Below are 27,887 nucleotides of genomic sequence, written 5' to 3' on the forward strand. Positions count from 1 at the left end.
TCAGCACCCCACTTTTCCCTGACAATAATTCCGTCAGTGTGTTAACCCCAGTCACATCATTTAACAAACCACGTATTTCCTAACAAACCACATATTCCCATAGTTGGGCATTTATTTCCTGGGTGTTGGCTACTCATGGATATAAGGAGAATATTAATCTGTGTTTAATCAGCAAAACAAGTCACTGTAGGTATTTCAAAAAGAGGCAATTTAATGCATGCACTTGTTTACAAAATTGTTGGTTGAGCAAAGGGAGAAAGGTGTGCTAGAGTGAGAAGAGGATGTTTACATAAGACCAGGAAGAGGCAAGTGCTCCTGGCCGGGGCCGGAGAGTCTGTGCTTGCCATGAAGTTGACGAGGCACTTCTACTGTCACTGCCACTGTTAGAACTGCACCAGTGCTACTGAGCAGGGACCAGGAGGCCTCTGTCCCTCTGGTTCGGGTAGCTAGACTTCATGATATCGGGGAAAATGGCTTCTCTCTGCTCCTGCCTTCCTACCTGGCCAATGCTGCCCACTGGTAGAGACTTGTAGAAACCTAGATGGCACACGGCTGGGGACATGTGGTTTGCAGGTTTTAACTCCTGATGTTACAGAAGAGACTACAGAAGGACAAGTGTGTGCTCTTTCAGAGTGGTATTGGAAGATGTGCTTCTTCAAAATGAGGGAGAAAACCAAGATGAGGGTGACTTGGGATTTGAGACACGGGAGATTCAACACAAGAAAGAGGTGGAGAAAGGATAGTCCAGGGCAACAGCTGTGCATCAGGTCTAGAGATCAGCCACGCCCCCTGGAGCAGGAGGGCTCAGGCTCCCGGAGGGAGGTCTCTCAGGAAGAAGGAGCAGGAACCAATCTGTGAGGTCTTTGAATGCATTGAGAGGAGATTTATTCTGTCGGAGAGTTGGGGGGAAATTAACGATGAATTCATAGAAAACAAAGCAATGAAAACCCAAGTTCAGGAAAAACAGAATGTGAAATAAAGGAAGTGTAATCATAATATAGTGTAGTGTGTGGCTCAGCTTTTAATAATAGTTACATAGCCATAAGGATGTGAATGTTGATTATTTGATTTACTAAAAATGTGATAAAACAAAGTTTGAAGGGAAAAGAGAAGGTGTGTCTTGGGATGAGGGGAGAGGTGAAGAGAACTAAGTCTTTATCTTTTATATTAAAAAGTCAGTTGGTAATATTTAAAACTAAAAAAATCCAGAAATGTCTGTATAAAGCAAGTTATTCAGATACATGAAGAAAAATCTCAGGGAAAAACAGCTGCAATAGTTGAAAATTATTTCTGAGGAGTTGCTAGAGGTAGAACAGGGTAAGGAACTTTTGTTTTTCATTATAGGTTTTGTAGTATTTAGCTTTCAAAAATCTACTTACTATATTTGGTAAAATAATATATTTTCAATCTACAAATTTTGACCAGACTGAAACATTATCACCATGGTTTAATTATGGCAACTTGAACACTACTTTTTATTAAACTCTTCGCAAGATCTTTTGTAGAAGGCACAATTTGTACTTATCCAGTCTAAATAGACTTAGTGATTACTCATTTTGTGTTCCTGATTAATGTATTTTAGTTTCCCTTAAAGTCTAAATCAGATAATAATGTTTAAAATTTTCTTCACTTGTGATACTGAAAGGACTATTTAAAGTTCCTGACATACATCTGGACAGCCTGATATTGCTTTGGATATTTTATCTATTTAACAGGCTCTCTGCTCCCAACTTTATTGCTTTTCAGATATTTTTGGTTCCCTAGCCCAAAATTCCCCTATGTGTTTTGGTTTGATATCATTATAGAGAAGGGAATAAAATAAAGAAATACAAAGATAGAAAAGAAAATCCCAGAAAACCAATAGCCATTGTCCAAGGAAAGCTGGGGATAGAGTGAGCTGGAGGGGCTTGTAGGATCTGGTCCCACAGGTAGATTTTTATACAGTAGTAAAACAGATCCCATTTGTCATAGATCTAGGTTAATCGGATTCAAAGAGAAGTAGGGTTGAATTGTATGGGATTTGCAATGAGAGTAGAAATCTCTGATTCTGGCCTTGTATTAACAGAGCAAAACCATAGCAGGTCTCAGTTTAGTGGAATGTCTTGTTTCTTGACTTGGAGATAAATCATCTTTTCTTTGTTTTTTCTTGGTCTGCAATAATAAACATGGAGAGGGGAGAAAGAAATTATGAGGAAGTTGAAAACCAAAATAAAGTGGATAATAAATAAATAGAACAACAAATGGGTACAAGCTTTGTCCAGGATGAATTTTGCAATGGATTGTGAGTGGTGACTCTCAAAAAGAAAATGTACACAGAGCTAGGTGAATAACTAATGTGGATGGAGTGATTCCTAAAACTCTCTCTGAGGAGTGGGAATGACCTAAGTTCCTTATTTAAGTAAGGTATTCTACCCTTCTGTGTAATAAATAATGAGGAAAATGCTTAAATTTAATCATAAAGGTTAAACAGGAAGATTGGAAAATCTAGACACTGTTATCATCAGTTCTCCAAATAGAATTTGAAAAATTATTTTTACCAAAGTTCATTTACTTTTCAACAGTTGGACAAGTGAAAAATCAACTCAAAAATTTGTTTAAATTGCAAGTTTTCTCAGCCATCTTGTCTTTATGAATACCAGCATGTTGCTGATTTCATAAAAATGCTGTTTTCTCCATTTTTTTGTTCCCAGACATGTTCTCTTGACATGTTCCTGTTGATAGTAATGTTGACATATGGTGTGGGGCTGCTACTGGATCCCCAAGTTCCTTATAGAATTGCCCCCACCTGGAGGTACTTAGTCCTTCCTCAGTTTCTGGACCAATTTGAGAAAGGGAGAGTAGAAGAAGCTTATCTGAATCACGCAGTGGTGCTGGAGTCCTCTCAGATTTCAGATGTAAAGGCCCAAGCAAGTCTACTGATCTCCAAGTCTTTATACCAACAACACAACAGCAACAACAACAGCAACAGCAACAACAAAAGCAGCAACAGCAGCAAGAACAGCAACAGCAAAGGCAGCAATAATAGTAGTAACAGCAACAACAGCAACAATAGCAGCATCAACAACGGCAGGTACCACGGCAGCAACAAGTACAACAGTAGGAACAACAGCAACAATAGCAACAGCAACTGCAAAAAAAGCAGCAACAACAATACCAGGAACAGCAACAGCAAAAGCAGCAGCAACAAAAACAGCAGTGACAATAATAAAAGTAGGAACAACAACAACAGCAACAGCAACGTCAACAGCAGAAACAACAGCAATGGCAGCAACAATAGCAACAACAGTAGAAGCAGCAAGAACAGTAACAACAGTGACAACAGCAGCAATGACAACAACAACAATGGGAACAACAATAGTATCAGAAGCAGCAATAACAGCAGTGACAGCAGCAACAACAACAGCAAAAATAGCAGCAGCATCAACAACAGCAGGAACAATAACAGCAGCAACAACAGCAGTGGAAACAATGGTGGCAACAACAAAAGCAACAACAACAATAACAGGAACAACAGCAACAGCAGCAGCAAAAATAGGAGCAGCATTAACAATAGTGACAACAACAAAAGTAGGAACAACAACAGCAGCAACAGCAGCAAGAACAGCAACAGCAAAGGCAGCAATAATAGTAGTAACAGCAACAATAGCAGCATCAACAATGGCAGGTACCACGGCAGCAACAAGTACAACAGTAGGAACAACAGCAACAATAGCAACAGCAACTGCAAGAAAAGCAGCAACAACAATACCAAGAACAGCAACAGCAACAGCAGCATCAACAAAAACAGCAGTAACAGGAGCAACAACAGCAACAACAATGGCAACGGCAGAAATAACAACAACAGTAGCCACAGAAAGAGTAGTAACAACAACAGTGACAACAACAGCAGTGACAATAACAACAACAGCAGTCACAACAGCAGTGACAGCAGAAACAACAGCAACAATAGCAGTAGCAACAGCAGGAACAACAATAGCAACAATAGTGACAACAATAGTAGCAGCAACAACGGTAGAAACAATAGCAGGAACAACAGCAGCAGAAGCAACAATGGTAGCAACAACAATATCAGCAGCGACAAACTTGTGGGGAGTGTTCATACATTTCTCTTTATTTAGATTTTTTTGTTTACTTTTTAAATAGGTTCATATGGTTCAAAATTCAGGAAGTACAACAAAGTATGTGTTGAAAAGTCTCCCTCTCACAGCCACCCAATTCAATGACAGCCAGTGCTATGGTTCTTGCATATGTATATACTCGTATATGAGATACAAGTAAATATGTGTATATATTTAATACATATATATTTTTCACTTTCTTCCCACGAATGGTAGAATTTATATTTTCTATATTTTGCTTTTTTCGTTAATAATATATCTTGGAGAACTTTTCTTGTCAGCGTATATAAAGCTGCCTCACTTTTTTTAATGGCTGTATGGTATTTTACTGAATGACATACCATAATTTTTGTAACTGACCTCCCAATCAGTGGTCATGAGTTTGTTTCCAGTCTTTTGTTACATTGAAAAAAAATTGCCTTAAAGAATAATCCTGTACATATGTCATTTTGCACATGTAAATTCCTAGAAGTGTGGAATTGCTGGGTAAAAGGATATGCACACTTGTAATTATTTTACTATTGTCATATTGCCCATCATAGAGGTTTCAAATTTCTACTCCTATTACAGGCAATGTAGGATTCTTTCCCCACATTATGTCCTAACACAATATATTCCCAAGCAGTTTGAGTCAAGTTTATTCTAGGCTTCAACAATCCAAGTGAAAATTAGCACAGTGTTCATTTGTACTTCTCATATTATGAAGGAGGTTAAGTATATTTTCATATATTGAAGAGCTGTTTTTATTTTCGTTTCACTGAATTATCTGTTTAAGCCCTTTGCTCATTTTTTTTCTATTGGGTAGTTGCTCTTATGAATTTGTTACAGCTCTTTATACATTGGGGAAATTAGTCCTTTATAGAGGAGTAAATATTTTCTCCACATTTGCTATTTTTTCAAAGCTTCTGGTAGTTTTTCAATGCAGAACTTTTAATTTTTGTGAAGGCAAACTTATTGATCTTTTTAAAAATGGGTCCTGGATTTTTGGCCATATTTACAAAGACCTTCCCCACTATAAACGTATAAAGGTATTCTCCTCTAGTATTTTCATTATTTTACTTTTTTTTTGGTCCTCTTAAGTCTGATTTTGTTTGAATTGATCTCAATGTGTGGTATGAGGTATAGATTCAACCTCATCTTTCCTTCCCACTTGCTACAGAGTTGGCGCCAAACATGTATGGAATAGTTCCTTCCGGAATTTCAGCTCCCCACCTCTGCATGTTTTCAGCCTCATCAATAGTCTCAGGCAAAGTCTTCCCTTTGGTCTCGGGTAACAACAGCACCAGTCCTCCAGCAATCAAGCCAACCACAGCTGAAAGCCAAACAGATGTAAATCACATTCAGAAACATTCAGGCTCTATAATTAGAGCTCCCCTTATTTCTTAAAAAAATGTTTTGTGTGATTTCCTATACTTACTAATTTCTTTGCCATCTGACGGCCCTATTCTCCATCATAAATATTTTGTGGATCCCAAACTCCGTTGGATTACAATTCCTTATAGGGAAATGAAATACTTCACATTTTGAGTCAAGTTTATTCTAGGCTAGAGGACATTGCTACAGTATTAAGATACTTTGGAGTTAGAAAATAACTCTGAAAAAAAAATCAACTCTAAGAAAAGAAGGAACATAACCCTGCCAATATTAAAGCACTTAGTGATGAAAAGGAGTCAGAAACTTGGATCATTACTGGCAAATAGAAGTAATGAATCATGTATGAGGCATGACAATTAAGTTCATGGACTTGTTGCAATGATGTTGCTAACTTTTTTTGATGTCAGAGGGGTTATTCATTATGAATTTGTATCAACTGGACAAACAGTTAACCAAGTTTATTACCTGGAAGTGCTGAAAAGGCTGTGTGAAAAACTTAGACGACTTGAACTTTTCGCCAACAATTCATGGCTCTTGCATCACAACAATGCACCAGCTCACAGGGCACTGTCTGTGAGGGAGTTTTTAGCCAGCAAACAAATAACTGTATTGGAAACACCCTCCCTACTCACATGCTATGGCCCCCAATGACTTCATTCTTTACCGGAAGATAAAGGAAATATTGAAAAGAAGACATTTTGATGACATTCAGGACATCAAGGGTAATATGACAACAGCTATGATGGTCATTCCAGAAAGAATTCCAAAATTGCTTTGAAGAGTGGATTTAGGCACTGGCGTCGGTGCATAGCTTCCCAAGGGGAATATTTCAAAGGTGACCGCAGTGATATTCAGCAGTGAGGTATGGAGCACTTTTTCTAGGACGAGTTTGTGAACTTAATTGTCCTACCTCGGTATTACTGCATAACAGCATTCATAAGAATAGCCAGGACTTTGAGTTTGAATTCAGGTGTTCAATAAATTCCTGTTCTTTTTTTCTTTGTCTCCAGCTCTAATTTTCTGCATATGCTGGGAGATAGTAGTAAACATTATAGTGTTTTTGTTTCTTTAAATTCTCAATAAAGTTTTGGGGTGTTAAGTTTACATTTTTATGTATTTTTCTATAATAGAGTGCAAGAAGTGGGATGTAGGTTCTCAGTAGTTTTGGAATTACAGAAAAATGCATGCCAGACTCCATGTTTGCATCCTTAAAAAATGGTGGCATAGAGGCCAGAGTGCAGTGGTTCTGAGTGCCAGCAGCTCTGGGCACCTGGTCCCAGCTCCGACGCCTGCTTTACTGGTCTTAGAGCCCTGGGAAGTGTTACAACCTCCCTGAGGCTCTAGACTCCCCTATATGAAGTGGGGTGATATGCCCACCTCCCAGGCTTATTCTGAGGCTGAAATGAGTTCCTGTTTGTTAAGTAGTTTGTTAAGTAGCTTAGAACAGTGCTCACGGCATGCTATGAACCAAATAGCTAACCTCTCAAATTCTCTCCAGACCTCTAAAGATGCATTTGATTTAACCCATGCAAGCAGTAAACATATTCAGCTGGCTTTGATTCTCTGAAGTGAATGAATTATGAAGAGAATACAGTAGAGTAACCAAATCATCACCCATTTAGCGCTTTTATATTTGCAAAGATACGACTAATCACCAGGACATTCTTTATCACTTTCTCCAGTGCTCTTTCAAGTGGGTTTGTTGACTTTCAACCTTCTAGAGTTCTGTTTCTGGCTATTTCAAGAACACAATTAGCATACCGTTATGTGGAAAAGGAAGGGAAAGAAGTTAACATGTAAAACTATTAGTTGTGCCTCCTGCTAGCTACTCAGATTAAAGGTTGGTGGGGGAAGTTGAAATTACTAGCAAAAATACAATGGGGAATTGTCACAGGGTTTACTTGAAATGTTGAAATGCAATTAAAATCCTTTATTTTTTCAAGGGGAAGGTGAGGTCTGAGGGAGTTTCAACAGTGGTGCCTCTGGGTTTGGACTTTGCACTTCTTTGTTAAATAGGACTCAGAGAAACCTGAAGTATCTCGTCTCTACCCAGAAATATCCCACGGACCCATCAATCACTCACTGCCCACCCACCTACGGGAGTGGTGGAAATGGAGGCATCTCCACCTTCGTCCCTGGAAGGAAGAAGTCCAGAGGGTGTGATGGCACTTCCTAACATGGAAAGGGGGCTTTGGGGACAGGTCTCTCAGCCAGTGTCGGGGCAAGAAGGAATCTGGGGCATGTATGTCCCATAAGCAGTGCTAGCCGTTCTGTGACCATGTTATAGTTATCGCAGGATAAAGAGCTTGTGTTCTACCATTTGGCCATGTTGTTGTTAAGTTGGAATATGGTGAAATTCGTAGGGTCTGTTTCGAGGGTGAGTTCTATCAGCGGTTTGGAACTTTTACTGGGAGATCTACAGCAGTGGAAAATTTTCCCTCACAAATCCCTGAGAAGAGGAATGAGCAGAGATACTTGTGTGTGACAGAGTGAGGAGAGCTCCCCTGGGGTGCAGCGGAGAGGGTCTCTTCCTTCCTCCCCCAAATTAAGTGAGTGTTGTATGCCCCTGGGGAAAAGCATTACATTTTTGTCCAATTAAAATGGACTCAGAATGGGTCTGAAAGGAGACTGAAATGGGTGGCATTGAGGCGTTCTGGCTAACATGAGAAGGTGAATGTTGTGTGTGTGTGTGCGTGTGTGCATGCCTAGGAGAGGATATGTCCCGTAGCCCATAGCTGTGGGAAAAGGCAATGGGAATGAATGGAAGTGGTTCCCAGTCCCCTGTCTGCAGACTTGCCAGACGTCAGTGAGCCGGTAGACAGTCTGCAGACTTCTGGTTCAACACATGCCTCCATGTGTTCACTGCTGATAATTAGATTTGTCCCTGTCACTTTCTCTCCACCAGACTGGTCAGGGCTGGGAAGGCTCAGCCTTGGTGCATTCCTGCAGTGTCAGAAGGGAGCGCTGAGCCAGCCCTGCTTACTGCTAATTAAGCCTGAGGAATCTGAGGAGGTGGGCCCAATACCAACACAGATGTTCCATTATGCTAATGCGTGGTCGCTGCTTCCCACGGTTTGAAATTGCCCTTTGCAAAATGTTAACAGCCTTTCCTTAAAGTGATGGAGTAAAGAGTTTGTATTTTTCCACATCTCGGTATAGAGGAGGCAGAAAGAGAGCTTTTTGATAAAGAGACCCAAGGAGGGGTGAAAATCAGTGAGGAGAGATAGGGACCTTCTTCATCTTGCTCTTTCTTGACTTTGTACCTCTATAGGCATGGCTCTGAATGGATTCCTCTAGTTGAGTATTAGTAGCTACTGACAGTAACTACTACTAACATTAATAGTGCTACTAATCTAGTATACTAACACTAATACTATTACTGATTACTAGTCATGTTAAGTAATTACAGATAGGCATGACGCCTGTTTTGAGGTAGAAGAATGCAGGTCCCTAGAAAAATAGGTTTCATTCAAAGACATCTCTTAGGAGTTCTTACCAAAAACCAACAGTGGAAGCTCTTGCCAGACGTCAGTGAGCCGGTAGACCAGGAATGGCGTGATAACGCCACCGATGTCACACATTGAGGAGCAGACAAGTACACCAAGATTCCTGAAATGCAAGAAACTGATTTCACTTTTTAACCTATCACAATACAGTAGTTATCTCCCACCCGACACCCAAGTAAATACTTCCCCAAATCATTAAAATGTCTGTGAACTGGAAAAAGTGTTCACATTATTTTCAATACACATAAATGATATACGGTACACTATTTCATTCATGTTCTGTTATATTTGTTTTATATTAACTTTCTAGAAGATTTTTAATTGAGGGGCGGTTTTCACTTTCCACTTTCATCACCAACATCTCTGTTTCTATGGTCCTGTTTGTGTTGTTTCTGGTCACTATCTCCTGCGGCCATTTGGTAATCTCTCTCTTGCGATTCATTACCTTCTGTTCTCACACGGTTTCTGTGTTTTACCCCAGCCTGTAAGTGTGAGGGTGGGACCTGGCTACTGCCTTTAAATGTTCTCATCCCCTCTTACCCTGTGTTTTGAGAAGTAAGGTGTGCTCTGCTGGCACCTGGGGTAGTTCTATTCAGGAAGCAAATGCCCCAACCACCCTCTTCATGCTGAGCAAAATGTGTGCTCACCTGATGAATGTGGGGTACAGTTCCGCATTGACGAGGCAAACCATTTCGTAGGCCATCGTAATCCCCATTCTGCCCAAGCATGAGACCATGACTCTTAGCCATTGTAGATCTGAGGGATAAACGTACCACTTACACATACCGAACAGCACCCCTGGTCTTCACACAGCGCTCCAGACGGGGTTTGCACATTCCAGAATGGGACAAGAAAGCAGAATTGGTTCTTCCATCGACTCAAGATAAGGTCAGCATATTTCCCACGTCTGTTTGTTTTAACTTTAGACACAGTCCTAATACTTTCTTAGCTTTAAACCTCAATCATTAATGACACCAGAATTATACCAGTTTCCAAAGCTGGGCCAATGTTAGTCTATAGAGGTCACCCAAAAGAAATGGCAAAAATATGGGCATATTCTAAATAACTGCAAATAACTGGAGGATTCCAACAAAGCTCCATGTTGGTGAAAAAGTAATTGCGGTTTAAAGGGCTAAAAACAATTGCAAAATCTGCAATTACTTTTGCATCAATCTAATAGGATTGTGCAGGTTTCTGCTCCCATTCATTGGGAAAGTATTTTAAAAGGAAAGGACGGAACCGAATAATTCTTAATGGATGGCATTCACCTAATTGTTCTTACTGATTCTACAGAATAGTGGAGAGAGGTCAAGGGGATTGCCCAAATAATATCTGGGAAGTGCTGGAATCAGACCAACCCTGGGCCTGCTCTACCTCAGAGCCTGCTCTCTGCTCTGGGCTGGCTTGACTGCCTGTAGCAGGGTCCTCCTTATCACATCAGAGAACAACTGTGTGTGATTATATTATATCAGGCAAACACTGGGTTCGATTGTTCTTACAGGCAGGGTGGCCGTATGGGTTTGTCAGGAAGGTCTGAGATACTGTGTTCGTTCTTTTCAAATTGATCTGGATGGTAAATTACATGGTCTTCCTGTCAAAGGCCTGTGACACCCCTCTTCTTAGGATCTTGGAAAACAGGACCCCCGCTTGGCCTGACGCTTACCATCAGGGATAAAAACCGAGGCTAGACAGGCTGCCCCTGCCACCACATTTGATGCAGCCCACGGATAACGGCGGCCGACGCGGTCAATGGTGAGGATGATGAGGAAGGCTGCTGGGAATTCCACCAGGGCGGAGTAGAAGAAATCCAGGTAGATATTGCTCCCTGCCAGGCCCACGTGCATGATGAGGCCCTGGTAGAGAACAGAGCCTGTGAACCTGAGTAAAGAGGAGAGCTCAGGTCAAGCCAAGCACCAACAGTGAGTCTCCGAAAGGGGGAGACTTCTGGAAAAAATCAGAGTTGACTGCAGATCACCTTTCTTTGTCATCGCCTTATTGCTATTCCATTCCATTGCTTTGACACTATCTGACCCACTGCTGTGGCTGGCTGTGACCCACAACGAGCAGACGGGAAAAATTAGGACAGCATTCCCTAGCCAGGTTGAAAGGCAAGAAGAACTGTCTTACTAGGATGATTTATTTAGTAAAACTCTATCGGGTTATTGGTGGTTGTTAATTATTTCTCTGTGGTCTTTTTGTACAATCGAGACCAAAGGATTGACTACTGAATTCAAATTTTGGGAAACCAGAGCACCAAATGGGTACAGCCTTTCGTCGTGATGATTCATCTTCTGCCATGATACAAATAACGTTTTGACAGTGTTTCTAGTTTTGTGGACTGAAAGTATTCATGGTCTGTCATGGAAAATATGATGGTAACTGGCAAGAGTCACAATGATTCAGACTGAAGCATTTTTCATGCTATACGGTGAAGGTTGCTAAATTAATTCCCTATGACCTTTGCTTTTGCCAGTGACTATCAATCTTCCATCAGCTGTATGAGTCACCCCGTGCTGCACACCGAAAGCAAAGCGTGCCATACCGAAGAAGGCTTGGGCGCAGCACACAGCTCAGCGCCAGAGCAACCTGCAGGCCATGAAAACGGTCACGCTCGGGTAACTGGACCGTGGAGCCAGGGGGTTATTCTTGCGATTCATTCTTGTTCTAAAGGTTTTGTTTTCTCCTCCAGGTAGAAAAGGGGAAAAAAAGGCCCTTGCAATCGAGAGAGATGTACACCCATCGTCAATTGATTTATACTGATAGTTCTCAATTTTGGCTATATATTAGAATCTCCAGGAGAATTTAAAAAATATTAGTTCCTGGGCCCTTCCCACGACTAATTTAACAGTATCCTTGGCTGGGAGGGGGTCTGGCCTTGGTATTTGAAAATCTCCTAGGCGATTCTAAGGTAAGGCCACGGTTGAGAATGTATTAATTAATGCTTTGGGACGGGAAGCTGATTTCAACAGCTGCCTGAGAAAAATGGTATCTGGAAAACCTGCTATAAATGAACTGCCCTTGCTGATATTATTGATACTATTGATGCTAATACTGGAACTAGGCTATGCTTTGAAGGTACTCTTGTCCTGCCCCTTAATGTGGATGACTGAGATGAAAAGGATGTGGAGAGATTTGTGAGAAAATATTGTGAAAAATATTCCTTACCAGTTGTACATCAAGATCAAAGTGTGTTTCCTTATCTGAGGGGTTCTGACCAAGTCCAGAAATGAAGGATTCATTTTTTCCCCGATTTCCTCCTCAGGTCTGAGGCTCTAATAAGAGTAGAAACAATAGGAACAGCTTTATATATTTAATGATGGTGTCCCTGGGTCGTGCAGGAGTAACGATAGTACCTTACACTTGTGGAGTATTTACGTGCCCAGGACTATGCTAAGCCCTTCACAAACCTGAGCTCCTTTAGTCTTTACAACGATCCTAGAAGGTAGGGTCTATGTTTTTCACCCCATTTCACAAAAGAGGAAGATGGATACAAGGAAGTTAGGTAACTCATGCACAAACATAAAGTGATACTATATAGGTAAAGCACGGTAGGGTAAGTCGAAGCCCATGTGATGGTGTGTGAAAGATCGAGAAACTAGGGGACGAAACCTCTAGCGAGACCAGCAATGACCAGACTTATTGCCTTTACATGAACTCTGACCTCTGGCGAGACAATGGCTCATGCGAGCTTTGTTCCCTGGCCAATCTCTGCACAGGTATACACCTAAGCGTTGATGCTATGCTGCTCGTTACTGGAAAAGAACGTGTATTCCAACCTCCCAGAAACCAAAGAGGAAGGGAAGAAGAAAGGCCTCTGGGCTCAAATCCTCTTTCTATATAGGTAAAGTTTTTAAGTAAATTTATTTACTTAAGTAAATAAGTAAATTTAAGTATTTAAGTATTAAGTATTCAAGTAAATAAGTAAATTTAAGGTATTTAAGTAAATTTAAGTAAAATCTTAAATTCTCATGGGTTACCCATCATAGATCCTCATTCAGAAATGATTTATTCTTATTTTGACATAATTTACTAATAAATGTTTCTCTTTTCCAGCCCCTGAAAAGACTTAAGTTAAAGGTGTAAGGTCTACTAACGGCAAAACACAAAAGGCCGAGAAAACGGACACCTCAGTAACTCGTTCTATTCAAGAAGGCAGAGGATTGCTTACAACATCTCGGGACAATTTCTATCCAATTTTTTTTTTTTTAATTCTAAGAAATTATTGTGTTTGAAAATCTGTTTTACTGATCCGGGAATCCCCTCTGGGGAAAACCCCCTTCCCTGAGGATGCTGACGGACACACAGGTAAACAAGACGTCAGGTGCTAAGGCGTGAGTGGCTAGCACAGTCTTCAGAAGCACAAGCCAGAAGCTCCTCCTTGGAATTTTACATGACTTTTGGGTTCCTTCTAGTTTTATGTTTTTCCATCTGCTTAAAACATCTGTCCAGGGAACCAATAATCTTAGTACAACAGAAATACCCGTTCCATTAGGTGGCACCCCTGTGAGACAGTGCTTGGAATCCCCGACCTAATACTGCAGCGGCTGGCTCACCTGAAGAGAAGCAGGTAGAGACTTTCCGTTTTTCCTTGCGATGTGTTTAATGACTGTCATGGCTTTAGCGTTTTTGTTCTGGGAGATTAGCCACCTCGGAGACTCAGGTATGCACCTAGGGTACAGTACAAGTGTTATGAGAGCAAGTTGTTAAGTGGAGGGGAAATCTTCCTGATCCCTCTCTCCCCTCCAGCGGCCATAATCAGATTTCTGTGAGGGATCTTGCACAGTGAGATTCGGGTGGGTCTACAAAGGAAATGAAATAGTGCAGGGCTGCACAGCTAAGGAAACTGTCAACGGAATGGAAAGGCAGCTTGCCGAGTGGGAGAAGATCTTTACAAATCATGGATGAGACAGGCGGTTAATATCCAAAATACATAAAGAACTCATACAACTGAATGGCACAAAAACCCCAAACTGATTTAAAAATGGGCAGAGGATCTGAATAGACATTTTTTTTCCAAAGAGGACATGCACGTGGCCAACAGGTACATGAAAAGATGCTCAACATTACTTGCTATTAGGAAAATGCAAATCAGAACCGCAGTGAGTACCACTTCCCACCTGATGGAATGACTGTTATCAAACAGACAAAAATAACTAATGTTGGCGAGGCTGTGGAGAAAAGGGAACCCTTGTGCGTTATTGGTGGGATTATAAATTGGTGCAGTCACTATGGAAAACAGTATGGCGGTTCCTCAAAAAATTAAAAATAGAGCTAGCTATGACCCAGCAATTCCACTTCTGGGTGTTTATTTGAGGAAAACAAAAAAACACTAACTCAAAAAGATATATGCAACCTCATGTTCATTGTAGCATTACTTACAATAGCCAAGGTATGGAAGCAACCTAAATGTCCATCAATGAATGAATGGAAAAAGAAAATGTGATATACATTATATATACATATATAATGGAATATTATTTAGCCATAAAAAGGAATACGATCTTGCCATTTTGACACATGGATGGACATTATACTAAGTGAAACAAGTCAGACAGAGAAAGACAAAGTATGATTTACTTATATGTGGAATCTAAATAAAGAACAACAAAAAAACCAAATTCATAGATACAAGGAACAGATCGGTAGTTGCCAGAGGCAGGGGGTGGAGGGTAGATGGGTGAAGGTGGTCAAAAGTACAAATTTCCAGTTGTAAAATAAGTAAGTCCTAGGGATGTAATGTAGAGCATGGTGACTAGAGTTAACAACACTATATTCAATATTGAGAAGTTGCTAAGGCAGTAGATCTTAAAAGTCCTCACCATAAGAAAAACATTTTTATAAAATTGTGCAGGGGAATATATAAGTCTTTCCTCCTTCCAATGCTGACTTCTACTCAGCCCTCTGCAGGAAGCCTTAGGGCCCCCCTCCGGAGAGTTCCCAGTGGAGCTACAGGAAGCAAACCACGGAGCAGGGTACGGCTGAATACCCAGGTCTGTGCTACAGGGGGAGGCAGGACAGCTCAGGTGGGCACCAGGCTTGTTAGCTGTAGGAACTGACAGGCAGGGTGGGGGTGGAAGTATGCAGACCGTCATGGGGGAAAGCAAATGTGTTAAACTTTTAAATTTTATTTTAAGTGTGTTTTTCCAGGACCCATCAGCTCAAGTCAAGTAGTTGTTTCAATCTAGTTGTGGAGGGCGCAGCTCACAGTGGCCCATGTGGGGATTGAACTGGCAACCTCGTTGTTAAAAGCACCGCACTCTAACCAACTGAGAAGCAAATGTTTTAGATGGATATTATTCTGAGAGCTGATTTCTTAAAGTAATGAGATAAGCATTTGGTGGGAGAATTTATGAGCCAGGCTGCACAGATTTAGCTTGACCTAGCAGGACAAAGGGAGCTCCTGTATGTCCTTGAGCAGGACTATAGCCACTTGGGGCTGTGTCGGGAGAGGACGCTTTGAGCGCTGGTTCAGGGTGGGTGGATGGGAGGAGGAGGGACTGTGAGAAAGGAGGTGGCAGGACTGCTCCAGTTATAGTTCCGGGGAAGAGTCAGAAAGGCCGCCGCTGGGTCATCACTCAGGGAGAGAAGGGTTGCTCTGAGAGGCAGGGTTCAAAAGGCAATCTGATGCATGTTTTTGTAGGAGTGCGATGGAGAGAGGAGGAGTCCAGGACAATTCCTCGGTGAAGACTGGACATCAGGAACAGAAGCATGATATGCTCAGTGGCAATCAATCAATCCATAGCTCACAGCACGGTCCGCTCTGCTGTGACGGCACAGGGACATTTTTCTAGATCACACTTGGCATGTATGTTCAGCTCTGGCCACCTACAGTTCAGGAAGCACAGTCAGTCTGGCTAACTGTTACCTGAGGCCCAAGAAAGTGAAGGACTTGGGAACCAGGTCAGAGGAGGTAGGAGCCGGAAATGGTTAGCCTAGAGGTGGAGGGTCTGGATGGATTCTGAGAGGCATATCCAAATAGTTAAAGAACTGATGGGTAGAATAGAAGGTAAAGTAATTTTTTGAAGCTTGAAGTGCAGAATTAGGAGCACTGGTTAAACTTGACAGGAACGTAAATTGTGGCCCAATGAACCTTCTCTTGATCCTGAGCTTTGGGTTCTGCAGTAGAACGGCTTGCTCGATGTAAAGTAAGCTTTATCCATGACAGTGCTCAAGCAGAGGCTGGATCATCATCTATGGGACCCTTGTCCTGGACAGGAAGCTGCGCAGGAGGTCCCCTAATGTTACCTGCCCCCAAAGAGCTGACAGCTTACTGGGGCACACAGTCAAGTCATGCAGTGTCAAATGGACAGTCAATGCCAACAAGCAGTGAAATGTGAAGGCTGCAGAGGTGTGTACACAATGCCACCAAATGGGACAGAGGCCCCGCCTGGGCAGGCTGACCAGGGTCACCTTCAGGGAAGGTGAGGCTTGCACAGGGTTCCTCCTCCTGTGATTCCACACCCCCTCTGTCCCTGTAACTCCTTTCGTGCTGATGGTGCCACCTCATTCTTTAGTCCTGGCTCCTTGTCCTTAGGTTGGCTTTCAAAAATTGTGTTCTCTCCTGTTCTGCCCCACCCCGTTCCTCTCCCTGTCCTGCTCATTGTCTCGGAGTGAACTCATCCATCCCCATAGTTACAATGAAGACGTGACTATCTGCGCTTGATGTCCTTCCAGCACCTGAAGTTCTGCCTATCCAAAGCTCTCCTCATCTCCTTCCCTTGTATGCCTGCTCCTCCCCCTGTGTTCCTTCTCTCTCTGAACGACATACCTGTCAACACGCAGACACACAGCCTACCCTCTGGGTGTCATCCACGCGGCACCTTCTCTTTCTAAACTTCCACTTTCCGTCTCTCACCAAGCTCTGTCATCGCCATCTTATTGTCTATATTTTTTTCTTTTTCACACCTACAACTTCTGTCTTAATTCAGGCTCTTATTCTCTCCTGCAACGATTATGGCAGTAGTCTCTCACCTGATCCCCTTGCCTCCATTCTTCCACCAAAACACCTGTTTTCTACTCTGCATCTTGAGTGATCTTTTGAAAATGTCCCATCACGGAGCTGGTACAATTATAAGTCAATTCAATGTGACTCTGTTGGGTGAAAGTGGCAAGAAGTGCTTCAAAAGAGGTCAGAACTTGGACAATAGATTGTCCTTTCTGTCACGCTAAAGTATAAGGACTTTAGTCTGAAGGGAACAAAACTATTGAGACTTTTAAGTTGGAGAGTTTCATGGTGGAACTGGATTTTTTAAAAAGGATTAGAGGCTGGTAAAGTAAATGTCAAAGAGACCAGTTTTGAGTCTATCGCAGCAATTCAGACAAGAAATCATGAACTCCTGATGGGAATAGGAAAAAAAGGGGTGGATTCAGAGACACAAAAGAGGTAGAAATGGACATAAAGAGGGAGCTAAGGATCACTCTCAGAGTTTTACTGGCTTTTGGAGGAGAAACAGGCTTCCTGGGAAGGTTGAGATATTTATTTCTTAGACAACCCTGGGAAGAACAGGTGAAGATGCCCAGAAATGAAATACATGGGTTTGTTGCATGGGAGAGAACTTGGTTGATAATCCAGTATCCTTGCTTTATTTCAGGTAATGTCACATTAGAGGTTTTCGATAGTTTTTGTTGTCTCTACTGTTTTCCACGTTTCCCGTGGGCAGGGTGACAGGCATATTTCACTTGCCCTGGAAGCTACGATTGGTTGGTAAGGTCTGCGGGGGTGCCATGTTGGCCTTATCAGGGATAAAGACTGCTGTGGTTGATTGGGGACGTCTGTTTGGGGCATGCATGTAGGGAGAGGTGACACAAGTGCCATGCTCTGCTTCCTCTACTCTAAAGTTTTCTCTGAAGAGGGACAGAATAAGAGCAATAATATTGTCAGTCTCTTCAAAGGGTACCACACCACTAGAAACTAATTTAAACACCACATAAATAATGTGAAAAATGTAAGATCCATGTTATAAAACTCTTAAGGCCAAAGGGAAGGGACATTTGATTTCCAGAGGTGGGACAGACTGAAAGTCTTGGTTTTTATCCCTGAAACATGGACCTGAGCTTCCCGTGAAACAAGAGCGTGAAGGAAACCTTGGAATTCAGAAAGATGCTGGGCATTAGGGAAGACAGAAATAAAATATTTCAATTTATTTCCTTTTTGTTCCAAACAGACTTACCAATAATAGAGCAAGAAGCAGAAGTTGGGCAGAGTAACTGTGAACTGCAGCCACCTCCAGTGAGGAAGCGCGTATGCCACCCCAGCAAGCACCAGGAGCCCGACGGTAAAGGCAACTTGGTAAAAAATCCCCACTGTTCTCCGGTAGCTCAGCCCGACAAATTCTGTAACTGCAGAGAGAACCCATGTGGTCAGCGCAAGTCAGTACAACAATGAGCTGGCTGTCCAACTCTGCAGAAACTAGAATGCCAACCTCAAGAAAGGAGTCCAAATTCTAGAATTTTCTATATAGCTCTCTGAAAAAGTTTTAAATGTTCTTTGGAACCTATTTTGTTAGAATTATTGCAGTTGCATTAATTAACTCTTTTGCTGCATTAATTGATTTCTAGTGTTTTTTTTCCAAAATGTGTCAGAAATCCACACAAAAGACAAAAAGTTGATATTTTGACTATTTTATGCATTTAATAATAACAATTTGAGCTGCTTTTTATATAAATGACATTATTGTATGTATAAAAATTTCAGATATATTCATTTGGATATATCCGACCATCGTGGCAAAAGGATTAACATAAAATCTTATAATCTCACAATAGAGGGTGGTGAAAGGCCTGCCAAGAGCAGCAAAACTTGAGTTATAGAACAATCTCATGGACAAGTGCAATTGTATTTTGGATACATAAAAAATTTTGACCTAGAGTAATAAGGCAGTGATCATTTAAGACCTGAATAAATGAATCAAACATTAAGTTTAGATTGTAGATGATTTCTACGCAACTAAATACAATACGACTTGTTCTCTTACATGAGTTGAACATTTCCTTAGCAATCCTGTTAATGTGTGTAAATGGCTTAAAAACCTAGCAATGAGTTTCCAGCTGACTGGAGTCAGCTAGTTCTGGCTTGCAAAAACTGATCTTGAAGTTTTCTGGAATTTTGCAAGCTGGTTGTTAAACCTATTGATGTCTTAAAAATCTGTCATGGTGGGGGTAGTTACAACTTAGAAATCCGAAAACACCATAAATCAGAGTTTTTATTTTCCAAGAGCCAGTTTATCAGCATACCACTGCACATGGGATAATAATCAGCTTTATCTCATCCCATGACTACATTGTGACAGATGTATGAAGTCTGCGGTACATGAATTTAAGGAATAGTTATTTTTATATCACAAACATACTAGAATTGAAATTTCAGATATTCCATGAGCCACGCAGTTTTTGTTTTAAATGTTTGGAAATTATGTTAAAGACTTCAATCATTTATAAACCAAATAGAAATGCATCCTAAAAAAATTTCTATAAATTACTGTGAATTATCCAAAAGTGTTTTATAACAGCATTAAACAAAATCGTGCAAGTGCCCAATATACAGAAATGTCTATCTTTCAAAGTGGTTGGGTCATGGATGGGTCTGAGGATGGGACAGCACAGTCTCGTAGCAAGGGGTATCTCCAGGGCATCCAGAGGGACTGGAAAAGAAATTAATGGGAGAAGGCTGAAATTAACTGTGCTGAAATTTAAATGTACAGAATTGAATTCTACGTAGTATGTGTTCTAGAAACCAAGTTACTGACGGAATAACTGTGTACATTAATTCCTTTGTTGACCAAACATAGATTAGGTGCCTGCCATGGCAGGCACCTAATAGTATCAAGCACTCTCTTTTCTTTATCTCACGGAATTGCCCTAATTAACTTTGCAGGTAAAATTTTAAGCACACATATTATAGTTCTCTCGTGTGCCATGAGAGCTTTACTATTGTTTTTTTTCAATTTCAGAGTGTTCATCTCTCTGGGTATGGATGCTATTTGAATGTAGCTGAAGGGAAAGTAATGATGGGATAATTTCCTAAGATCTAATAATGGCGGTAATTTTTCTTACTATTGCTTTAAAGATATTATGCTGTCAGAATTCAAATATTCTTCTATACTCTATGGAGCTTAAGCTTAACTCTGGCTCCTAATAAATAGGATGTACATGATATTCCTGGTCCTGCAAATGGATGAGGAGCCTAGATGGACCATAGCACTTACATTCTCAGTTCCTTGTATATAACTGAGGATAAGTATGGTTTTACTAGAATAGATTTGTGCAAAGTATTAAAGTCCCTTATAAATGTAACATATCTGTCATCATTGAATTTTCTTTATGTATAGGCCTGGTTGGCTACATTTTTCCGTCTCCACAACACCCCAGGGTACAGAAAACACAAATTCCTAACCAGTTATATAAGAATCTGGATGGCATGTTTACCCTCATTTCTGACTTCATTGTTTTCTTTATAGGTGGAATGCAGAATGAGTTGATTGAAAAGATTTTAGAAATTCTTTTGATACAGGAAAAAAAAAATCTCTCAACACTGTCTTGAAGCTGAGTCCATTTTTCCACACAGCAGTCCTCGACCTGACTATATTTTGGCAGCAATGACCCTTTGTTCCCCCAGCTGCAATCACAAGCATTCTTACTCAGGATGTAGCCGATTAACCAGCTTGCCTTGCTGACCAGTCCCTGGATCAAGCGAAAAATTAGCATCCATGTGTAGGTTGGGGAAATGGCCATGAGAACTCCAGATGTAGCATTTATGAGGATTGTAACCAAGAGGCAGAGTTTACGGCCAAACCTGCTAGGAGAAAAACAGAGACAGGGAAGAGAATTAGATTAGATGTAGGAAGGTTGTAGAACATTCATGGAAGCTATGGAAATCTAAAGTGGAGGTTAACTCTGAATTACGGAAATTCAGGAAGCACGGATTAATACCCACCAAGAGAGTCTGACTTCAGGTTCAAGAGTTTTCAAGACTTTTGGTCAGTGCACACTACGCATACATTTTACGCATAATAGGCCCTTCCCCCAGCACTAGAGCACTTTCCCAGTCCCACACTGTGGAGCGCAGTCAGGGAGGGAGGCGATTCTTCTAGGCCACCCAGTACCGAATGCCCTAGGGGCCTGTCTAGGTCTTCCATCACCATATGAGCTGGGGCCTCTGCACAAACAGTCTTAACCAACTGTCCACCCAAGCGTTTTCGCCTTAGAGAAAACAAAATTCAGTGTTTGGTGTACTCCCCCATCCCTTTTAAACTCTGCTCTTGGACTTTGTGGAAACGGTCTTTTGTGTCTCCTGGTCTGTCAGTCACCTCACATGTGGCCACCCCATAGGGCCTTTGTTATGGCGTTCCCTAGAAGGATAGCTTCCACACGTTTTATTTGAGTCTTAGGTTTATCAGCGTAGAGACCTGGAGAGTGTCTCAGTACACAGAGCAGAGGAAAACCTGGAAGCCTGGATTGAACTTTACCACTTACTATGGTTTCGGGTGAGTTATTCAACCTTTCTCAATTTCTTCATCTGGAAGAGAACTATCTGACCCAAATGACAAGAGGATTAAGAGAGATATTCCATGTAAAGAACTTGGCAGAAAGCCCTCCTTCCCCCGGCCCCTTCCTTCTGTTTGCAAAGCTGGCTCTCAGAAAGTTGACTTGGGGTTCAGCACTCTTATGTTCACATTTTTATCATGATCTCCTGGTTTTGTTCTCAAAGACGCCCTGATTAGCTGTTAGTGGATATTTTAATAATTCTTCACAGAAAGCAAGGTTTTATTAAATCTTTGTTTACTTCAAACTGAATAGTCATTAGAGCTTCATGTCAGTAACATTGCACATTCAGGGGTGGTGGCTGGACAGTTGTGATTGCAGGTCTTCTTTTATTTTTTTAAAAATTTTCAATTACAATTGACATTCAATATTATATTAGTTTCAGGTGTATAACATAGTAGCTAGACATTTCTATAACTTACGAAGTGATCCCCTCAATTAGTATAGTATGACACCATGTGTAGTTACTGCAATATTATTGACTATATTCCCTTTGCTGTACTTTACATCCCCGTGACTATTTTGTAACTGCCAATTTGTACTTCTTAATCCCTTCACCTTTTTCACCCAACCCCTAACCCCCCTTCCATCTGGCAACCATCAATCTATGATGCAGAAAAACTTCACTGGGGGACATGATCCAAATAAGCATACAATGCTATTAAAAAAAAAAAAAAAAAGGCATGGCTTATTTTGGAGATCTAGAATAGTGGTTTAAAACTTTTCCCCCTGCAACAAAACCCCTTCAGTGGTTCAATGAAAACAGAGATAAAACAGGAGGGGGGTGACTTCTTAAGTGCTGCTGGCTTCTTAAGTCCTTAACTGCTGCGACACAGAATATGGCCCAAGGTCAAGACCATCTCATGGGAATGGTCAGAAATGCAGAATCTCAGGTCCACCCCAGACCCGCCAGATCAGAACAAGTATCCTAACAAGATCACTGGGGCGGGGGGTGGGGACAAGGGTTTATATGCACATTAACATTGGAGAAGAACTGCTTTCATTTCTCTGAGCCTCAGTTTCCTTATTTGCAAATTGGGGATAATAAAATCTCCTTTTAAAGGCTGTTACCGTGTTTCCCCGAAAATAAGATGTAGCTGGACCATCAGCTCTAATGAGTCTTTTGGAGCAAAAATTAATACAAGACCCGGTCTTATTTTACTATAATATAAGACCGGGTATAATATAATATAATATAATATAATATAATATAATATAATATAATATATACCGGGTCTTACATTAATTTTTGCTCTAAAAGACGTAGTAGAGCTGATTGTCCAGCTAGGTCTTATTTTCGGTGAAACACAGCATGATCCTAACTTAAATTAACACACGAGGATGCCCAATACACTGACTGGCATATAGTGGGTAGTGGAGAACTTGATTTAGAAGCTTCCACAGAGCTGGGTAAGTTTGACTGTGACCGCTGGGACTTTGATTCTGCTTTGCTCTAGTTCCACCATGAAATCCGGCCCCTGCAGTGCTGGCTCTTGAGAGCTAATTATTAGATTTTCGGAAAATTTGTGAGCTAATTGTTAAACACAGCCATTATTAAAAATTAAATTATACACTTACAATTAAGTAAATTATATTAAAAACAAGTGTAATAAGCATGCAAAATTTATTGCTTCCTAATGGTTTCACTGTGTTTGACCATTATTTATGCTCACGGTGTTATTTACAGCTATCTGTGTGTCTGTATGGTGGGAATACCATCTGATGGTGCATATTTTAGCCAACTCTGTGTTCAGTGACCTCACTTGGGTAGCTCGCAGTGGACCACCATGGGAGTATTTACACTATGGAAGTCAGCAAATGCTACAAATTGGGACTTTTCCCCTCAGAGAGCCAGTTGTCAAACATTTACAGCATGGCACTAAATATAGCACTTGTAGTTGCTGATCAATAGAGTAAAAAATCTTGAATTGGTGAGAGATTCCTTTTTTGGGTCAGGTGACACTCCAAATCATCCTTTAGGAGGTTATGGGTGATGAAATAAATTAGACATCTAATAAAAGGTTTATTTTCAAATTCTCTAACATATGTCTCCCTTCCCTCCCCTTCCCTTCCCTTCTCCTTCCTTCCATTCTTCCTTCTGTTCTTCCTTCCTTCCTTCCTTCCATTTGCAAAGCTGACCTTCAGAAAGTTGGCTTGGTGTTAATACTCAGTATTTTTATTTATAACTTTTTCATAATTTCCTCTTAATCAACTGTCAGGTTGTATTTTAAAAATTTGTCGTAGAAGACAACCTATTTTATTTAATGTTGGTTTAATCTATAGCATAAAATGGGTTTTCATGAGATTCTTGTATAAAATTTGAAAAACGTTCAGAAATAGCATTAATTATGCAAAAAGTAATTGCCTTTTTTTGAACTCTGTGATGGTTATCTTGTTGCACACTCTTACATGCATACACAAATAGAACAGAAGAAGGGGCTACAACCAACAAAACTTCAGATAGTTTAGGAAAAAAAGCCACAGAGATATGTACACAGCTTTTTGGGGAATAATAACGAGTAACCAACTTTACATAGGAGAATTAAACAGTATGAACAAAATGATGAAGTCATCTAAGAAGGTGGATAATTGACTGGGGGTTATAAGTCAGGAATGCACTGTCAGTAGAGAATTATAACCTGTCTCCAACTCTTTGAGTGGGATGAGAATAATTAACTCATTTATTTAACCAGCTGTGAGGCTCTGTTACCTATTTGCTCACTTCCGTGCAGGTGAGTCGAGTGTTAGTGTCTGCGCCTGACAGTGAAGGAGGGAGTGGGGCGGGAACGAGGAGCCAGCGGGCTAGACGGCCACACGCCGGAGCAAGACGGACTCTGGACGGCCCCTCGCCAGTGTGTCTCTCCTGACTTAAGGGGTCACCTCCAAACAACTGTCCTCAGTTATGCAGCAATAAAAATAAACGTGAATGAACTTCCTCTTCACAAGTCTCCCACAGAATCCCAGAGAGAGCCTTGAAGGGAAGCTGTGCAGACAGTTATAGACGTGGTGCGGTAGGTGGAGCTACCTGTGGCCCAGCATCTCAAATGTCCCCTCCCACTCCCCTGCTCCATAATGGGCTGGGCTGTGAAAATGCAGATGCCCCTGGGGATGTGACAAATTAAGCCATCCTTACCAATCTTTAACACATTTGTAAATTTTAATCCAGCCTGACAACGTAAGATAACCAGAGAAAATGTTCTGTTTACATTTTATATTATACTCACAGGTTTGGGTTTATCTATATCTTAGATATAGTTGGGGAGCAACAAGCATAAAGTATATTTCCATTACCATTTATTTACCACTAAAATGACATATATTTGTATATTACTATCTCACTAGGTGACTGATGATTAAAGAGAATGATATTGTTCAAATGCTGAGCCGTGCCTGGCACGTGGAAAATAGTCCGTAAACAGTCGGCACGGTGAGCATTGAATAATTAGCTCTGATGGCCAAGTTATCTAAAGTGCTTATCAAGTTAAAACAAATTTTTCTGTCCCTTTCCCTTTGAGGACTCCTAAAAATATCTAATTGGTCATGAACAGAGTAAAGATGCAAGGTAGAAGGAACATTCAGCACAGTGAATCTGGGATTCTCTAATGATGGATAATAAAACACATGGGGTTACTCCGAGTCACTGAATATCAGCCTCTGCACACACAGACTATCTGAGTGGACCATCTCCTGGCCGTTCCACGTGGAACAGTCTTTCCTTATCTCTCTCCAGGGACACTGACATTATGGAAATGGACAGTTACCTCTCTCAGTGGAGACAGACCCGCTGCCCTTTCACCAAATTTCATCCTAGGTTCCATACTTATAATTACATCCGGCCTCAGGGCCCCAATTCAGGACCCCTGCAATCCCATGGGCCAACGTAAGGACAGCAGCAGGGCGAGTCTGCTCTGGCTCTGGGAATATGAGAGGCAAGAAAAGGAGGGACAGAGCTCAGAGGTCCTCAGAGAGGGAGACGGGATTACAAAAGGGATCAAACCACCTATTAGTCTTCCTTTGTACTCTGGGCTTCTGGGTAGCCCCCCAAGGAAACCTGGTGTCGAATATTGAAACATCCCTCTATGATCCAGAGCACTGGAAGATAAAAGCATCGGCCATGCTTATCCAGGCAAAAGAAAAGGTCTGAGATTGTCAAGACAACCAATGGTAGGCCGGGCAATTGTAGTCTGTCTGAATGGGAAAGGATGGTGTTCAAGCAAGGACAGGTGAACTCAAGTGCTTTCAGAACCTGTGGCACCCACCTGTCTGCTATGTAGCCGATACTGACGGACCCGACAAAAAATCCTACATTCACTGCCGATTGAAACAGGTCCAGCATCCAGGAGTTGGCACACACTAGGTTAAACTGCCAAAGGGCAAGAGGGGTTCCAAGTCAGGAGAGAAAGAAAAGAAAATCCTGTTAGACACAGCTCAGCCTGGGGGACTCGTTATGTATCCTGGACATTGAACAGATGCAGCTGAAACGCCATACACTCAGTTTTCTTGCTATTATGTTAACTTTCTCTACCCGACCAAAAGATTTGTCCCACAATCTGTGTAGCAATCCATTTGGCAGTATGTCATTAGGGTAAACACTACTGGTGGCTAAATCAGCTGAAACTGGGTAATCTTCATTTATGCACAAAACCATTTTCTTTCTAATTTTCATACACAGAGGCAAACAGTTGCCTGAACAGGATACAAATGCTGCCCCGAGGAGGCTGGGCTGTTCAGTGTCTCTTTGCTGTCTCTTCAATAGCTGGAAGATTAGGAGCCTTTGCAAAGGCTGTTTGTTACCTTTGCTCTCATTTGGAACCAGAGGCAGTGTCTAGCTAGACAGGTGCTAGCCTGGAAGTCAGCAGATCCGATGTCTAGGGCTAACTGCTAACTCTCTCACTCTGTGGCCTTGGGCAAAATGTTTCTCTGCTCTCCGCCTGTTTCCTCCTCTCTGTATGAAGGAATGAGACCAGCCATGCTGTAAAACCTCTTTGAGTTGTACGGTGTTAAATCCGGTCTTCCACATTTCACGGAACTTTTAGACCAGTTTAGATCCTTAAAAAAAGGCTCCTGTAGCTAAATGTCTGTCCATACAGAATATCTTCACATTAGCCAAGCAATCTTTTTAAATTAAGCTAGGTAACTGGCTTTCTCTGTATTTTCAGAATAATTGCACCACCTTATTTTGCTTTTCTTCTAATAAAAACAAGTCTTCACAATTAGATGTTAATGTTGGCTGTAGTTTTTAATAACATAATTGGAGCTAGCGTAAGCTCCAATGCCAAATGGTTTAAAACAGACTCTCTGACCACACTGAATAGAAAAGTGATTAAGAGAAAGTACATCGTATCAGTGAGGCACCATTCAGGTGAGTTCCATGAGCTTTCGAGTGTTCATCTGTATGACGGAAGAATGGAAGGGGAGGGAGCGCTTCCAGAAAAAGAGGAGGCTTGCAAATTTCCCCTTTCCTGGCATTATTTCCAGCAATTCTCCTATGCTTTTGCTTGTTTCCTACTGCTGAGAATTGCATACATGAGAATCATCATTGCCTAAATTGGATCAAGTTTTACCTGCTCCAGACAAGGAAGAGGCTGCATATTTTTGTCGGAAATTAGGATTTTAAAAGATATGTTGAGTCCAAAGAGCATGTGTGGACCTTCCTGGCTTCTTCCTGAAGAAAAGCCTCACTATTTGCTCAGTCATTTCTAAGACCTGCCTCACTTACCTCCGTCACGATGGAGGAACCAGGCGTGTCGTACACCCATCCGTGCAGACAGGGGCCCAGCGGCAGGTGGCTCCTATTGGAGGCCAGACTGGCCAGCGGGTCCACGCAGCCCAGGGCGCTCTGGTTCCAGTCCACCTGGTAGCTGCGGCACTGGCGGGGGAAGGCCTCGCCCTCCGGCCCCGGGCCCGGCACCGTGAAGTTCAGCTCCTCCGCCAGGCTCCACCCGCACCGCCGGCTCAGCTCGGCCACGCCGGGGCTCAGGCAGCGGTGGTCCGGGGTGAAGCCCAGGAAGACGATGCCCACGTAGATGGGGGCGAAGGAAGCTGAGAGCAGAGCTAAGAGGAAAAACGTCTGTCTCTGGAAAAAGCAAAATTCCCCTATGTGCTCCAGAATGTCATCCACCGTTGGCATTTTTACCGGAGGCAGGAGACGTCTTGATGCTTTCCCCCGGGCTGGGACAAGTGTAACTTGAAAGAGAGGCTGTGGCCAGCTCAGCACAACTCGACCAAAAGTCAAAGGGTGAGCGTGAGTTTAGAAGGAGCAGCCTTTGGTCCAGACCTTTCCGTGGTCAGGCTAATCTCCAGCCGAGCAGTTCTCCGGTGGATGTGCGTCCTGCCGCTGCCCTGAAGC

General features: G+C 41.8%; 1 protein-coding gene across 2 annotated transcripts; it reads right to left on the reverse strand.

Annotated features, from left to right (window-relative positions):
• Window positions 1–228: 228 nt before the first annotated feature.
• Window positions 229–27,877, reverse strand: SLC22A2 (solute carrier family 22 member 2). 2 transcript variants are annotated; one of them, XM_033094422.1, is made up of 11 exons: window positions 27,258–27,877; window positions 25,798–25,901; window positions 20,635–20,789; window positions 18,169–18,337; window positions 13,552–13,666; window positions 12,164–12,270; window positions 10,662–10,876; window positions 9,646–9,754; window positions 8,989–9,101; window positions 5,331–5,430; window positions 229–2,151 (listed from the first exon to the last, which is right to left on the reverse strand). In XM_033094422.1, the coding sequence occupies exons 1-11, from the start codon at window positions 27,666–27,668 to the stop codon at window positions 2,085–2,087; spliced, it is 1,665 nt and encodes a 554-aa protein (XP_032950313.1). In that variant the 5' UTR covers window positions 27,669–27,877; the 3' UTR covers window positions 229–2,084. The 2 variants fall into 2 exon arrangements, with proteins under 2 accessions (XP_032950313.1, XP_032950303.1); XM_033094412.1 differs by having other exon boundaries at window positions 20,635–20,792.
• Between the last annotated feature and the right edge of the window lie 10 nt (window positions 27,878–27,887).

The sequence above is a fragment of the Rhinolophus ferrumequinum genome, chromosome 3 (assembly GCF_004115265.2).
Source record: "Rhinolophus ferrumequinum isolate MPI-CBG mRhiFer1 chromosome 3, mRhiFer1_v1.p, whole genome shotgun sequence".
NCBI classification, from domain to species: Eukaryota; Metazoa; Chordata; class Mammalia; order Chiroptera; family Rhinolophidae; genus Rhinolophus; species Rhinolophus ferrumequinum.

Excerpts from the sequence above, each read along its gene's own strand:
- SLC22A2 (XM_033094412.1), bottom strand. The coding sequence starts at position 27,668 with ATGCCAACGGTGGATGACATTCTGGAGCACATAGGGGAATTTTGCTTT. Across the intron at positions 10,877-12,163 it reads TTGATCTTGATGTACAACTG|GTTCACAGGCTCTGTTCTCT; the intron begins GTAAGGAATATT and ends CTCTTTACTCAG. Across the intron at positions 5,431-8,988 it reads GCTTCCACTGTTGGTTTTTG|CTGTGGTTGGCTTGATTGCT; the intron begins GTAAGAACTCCT and ends TTTGGCTTTCAG.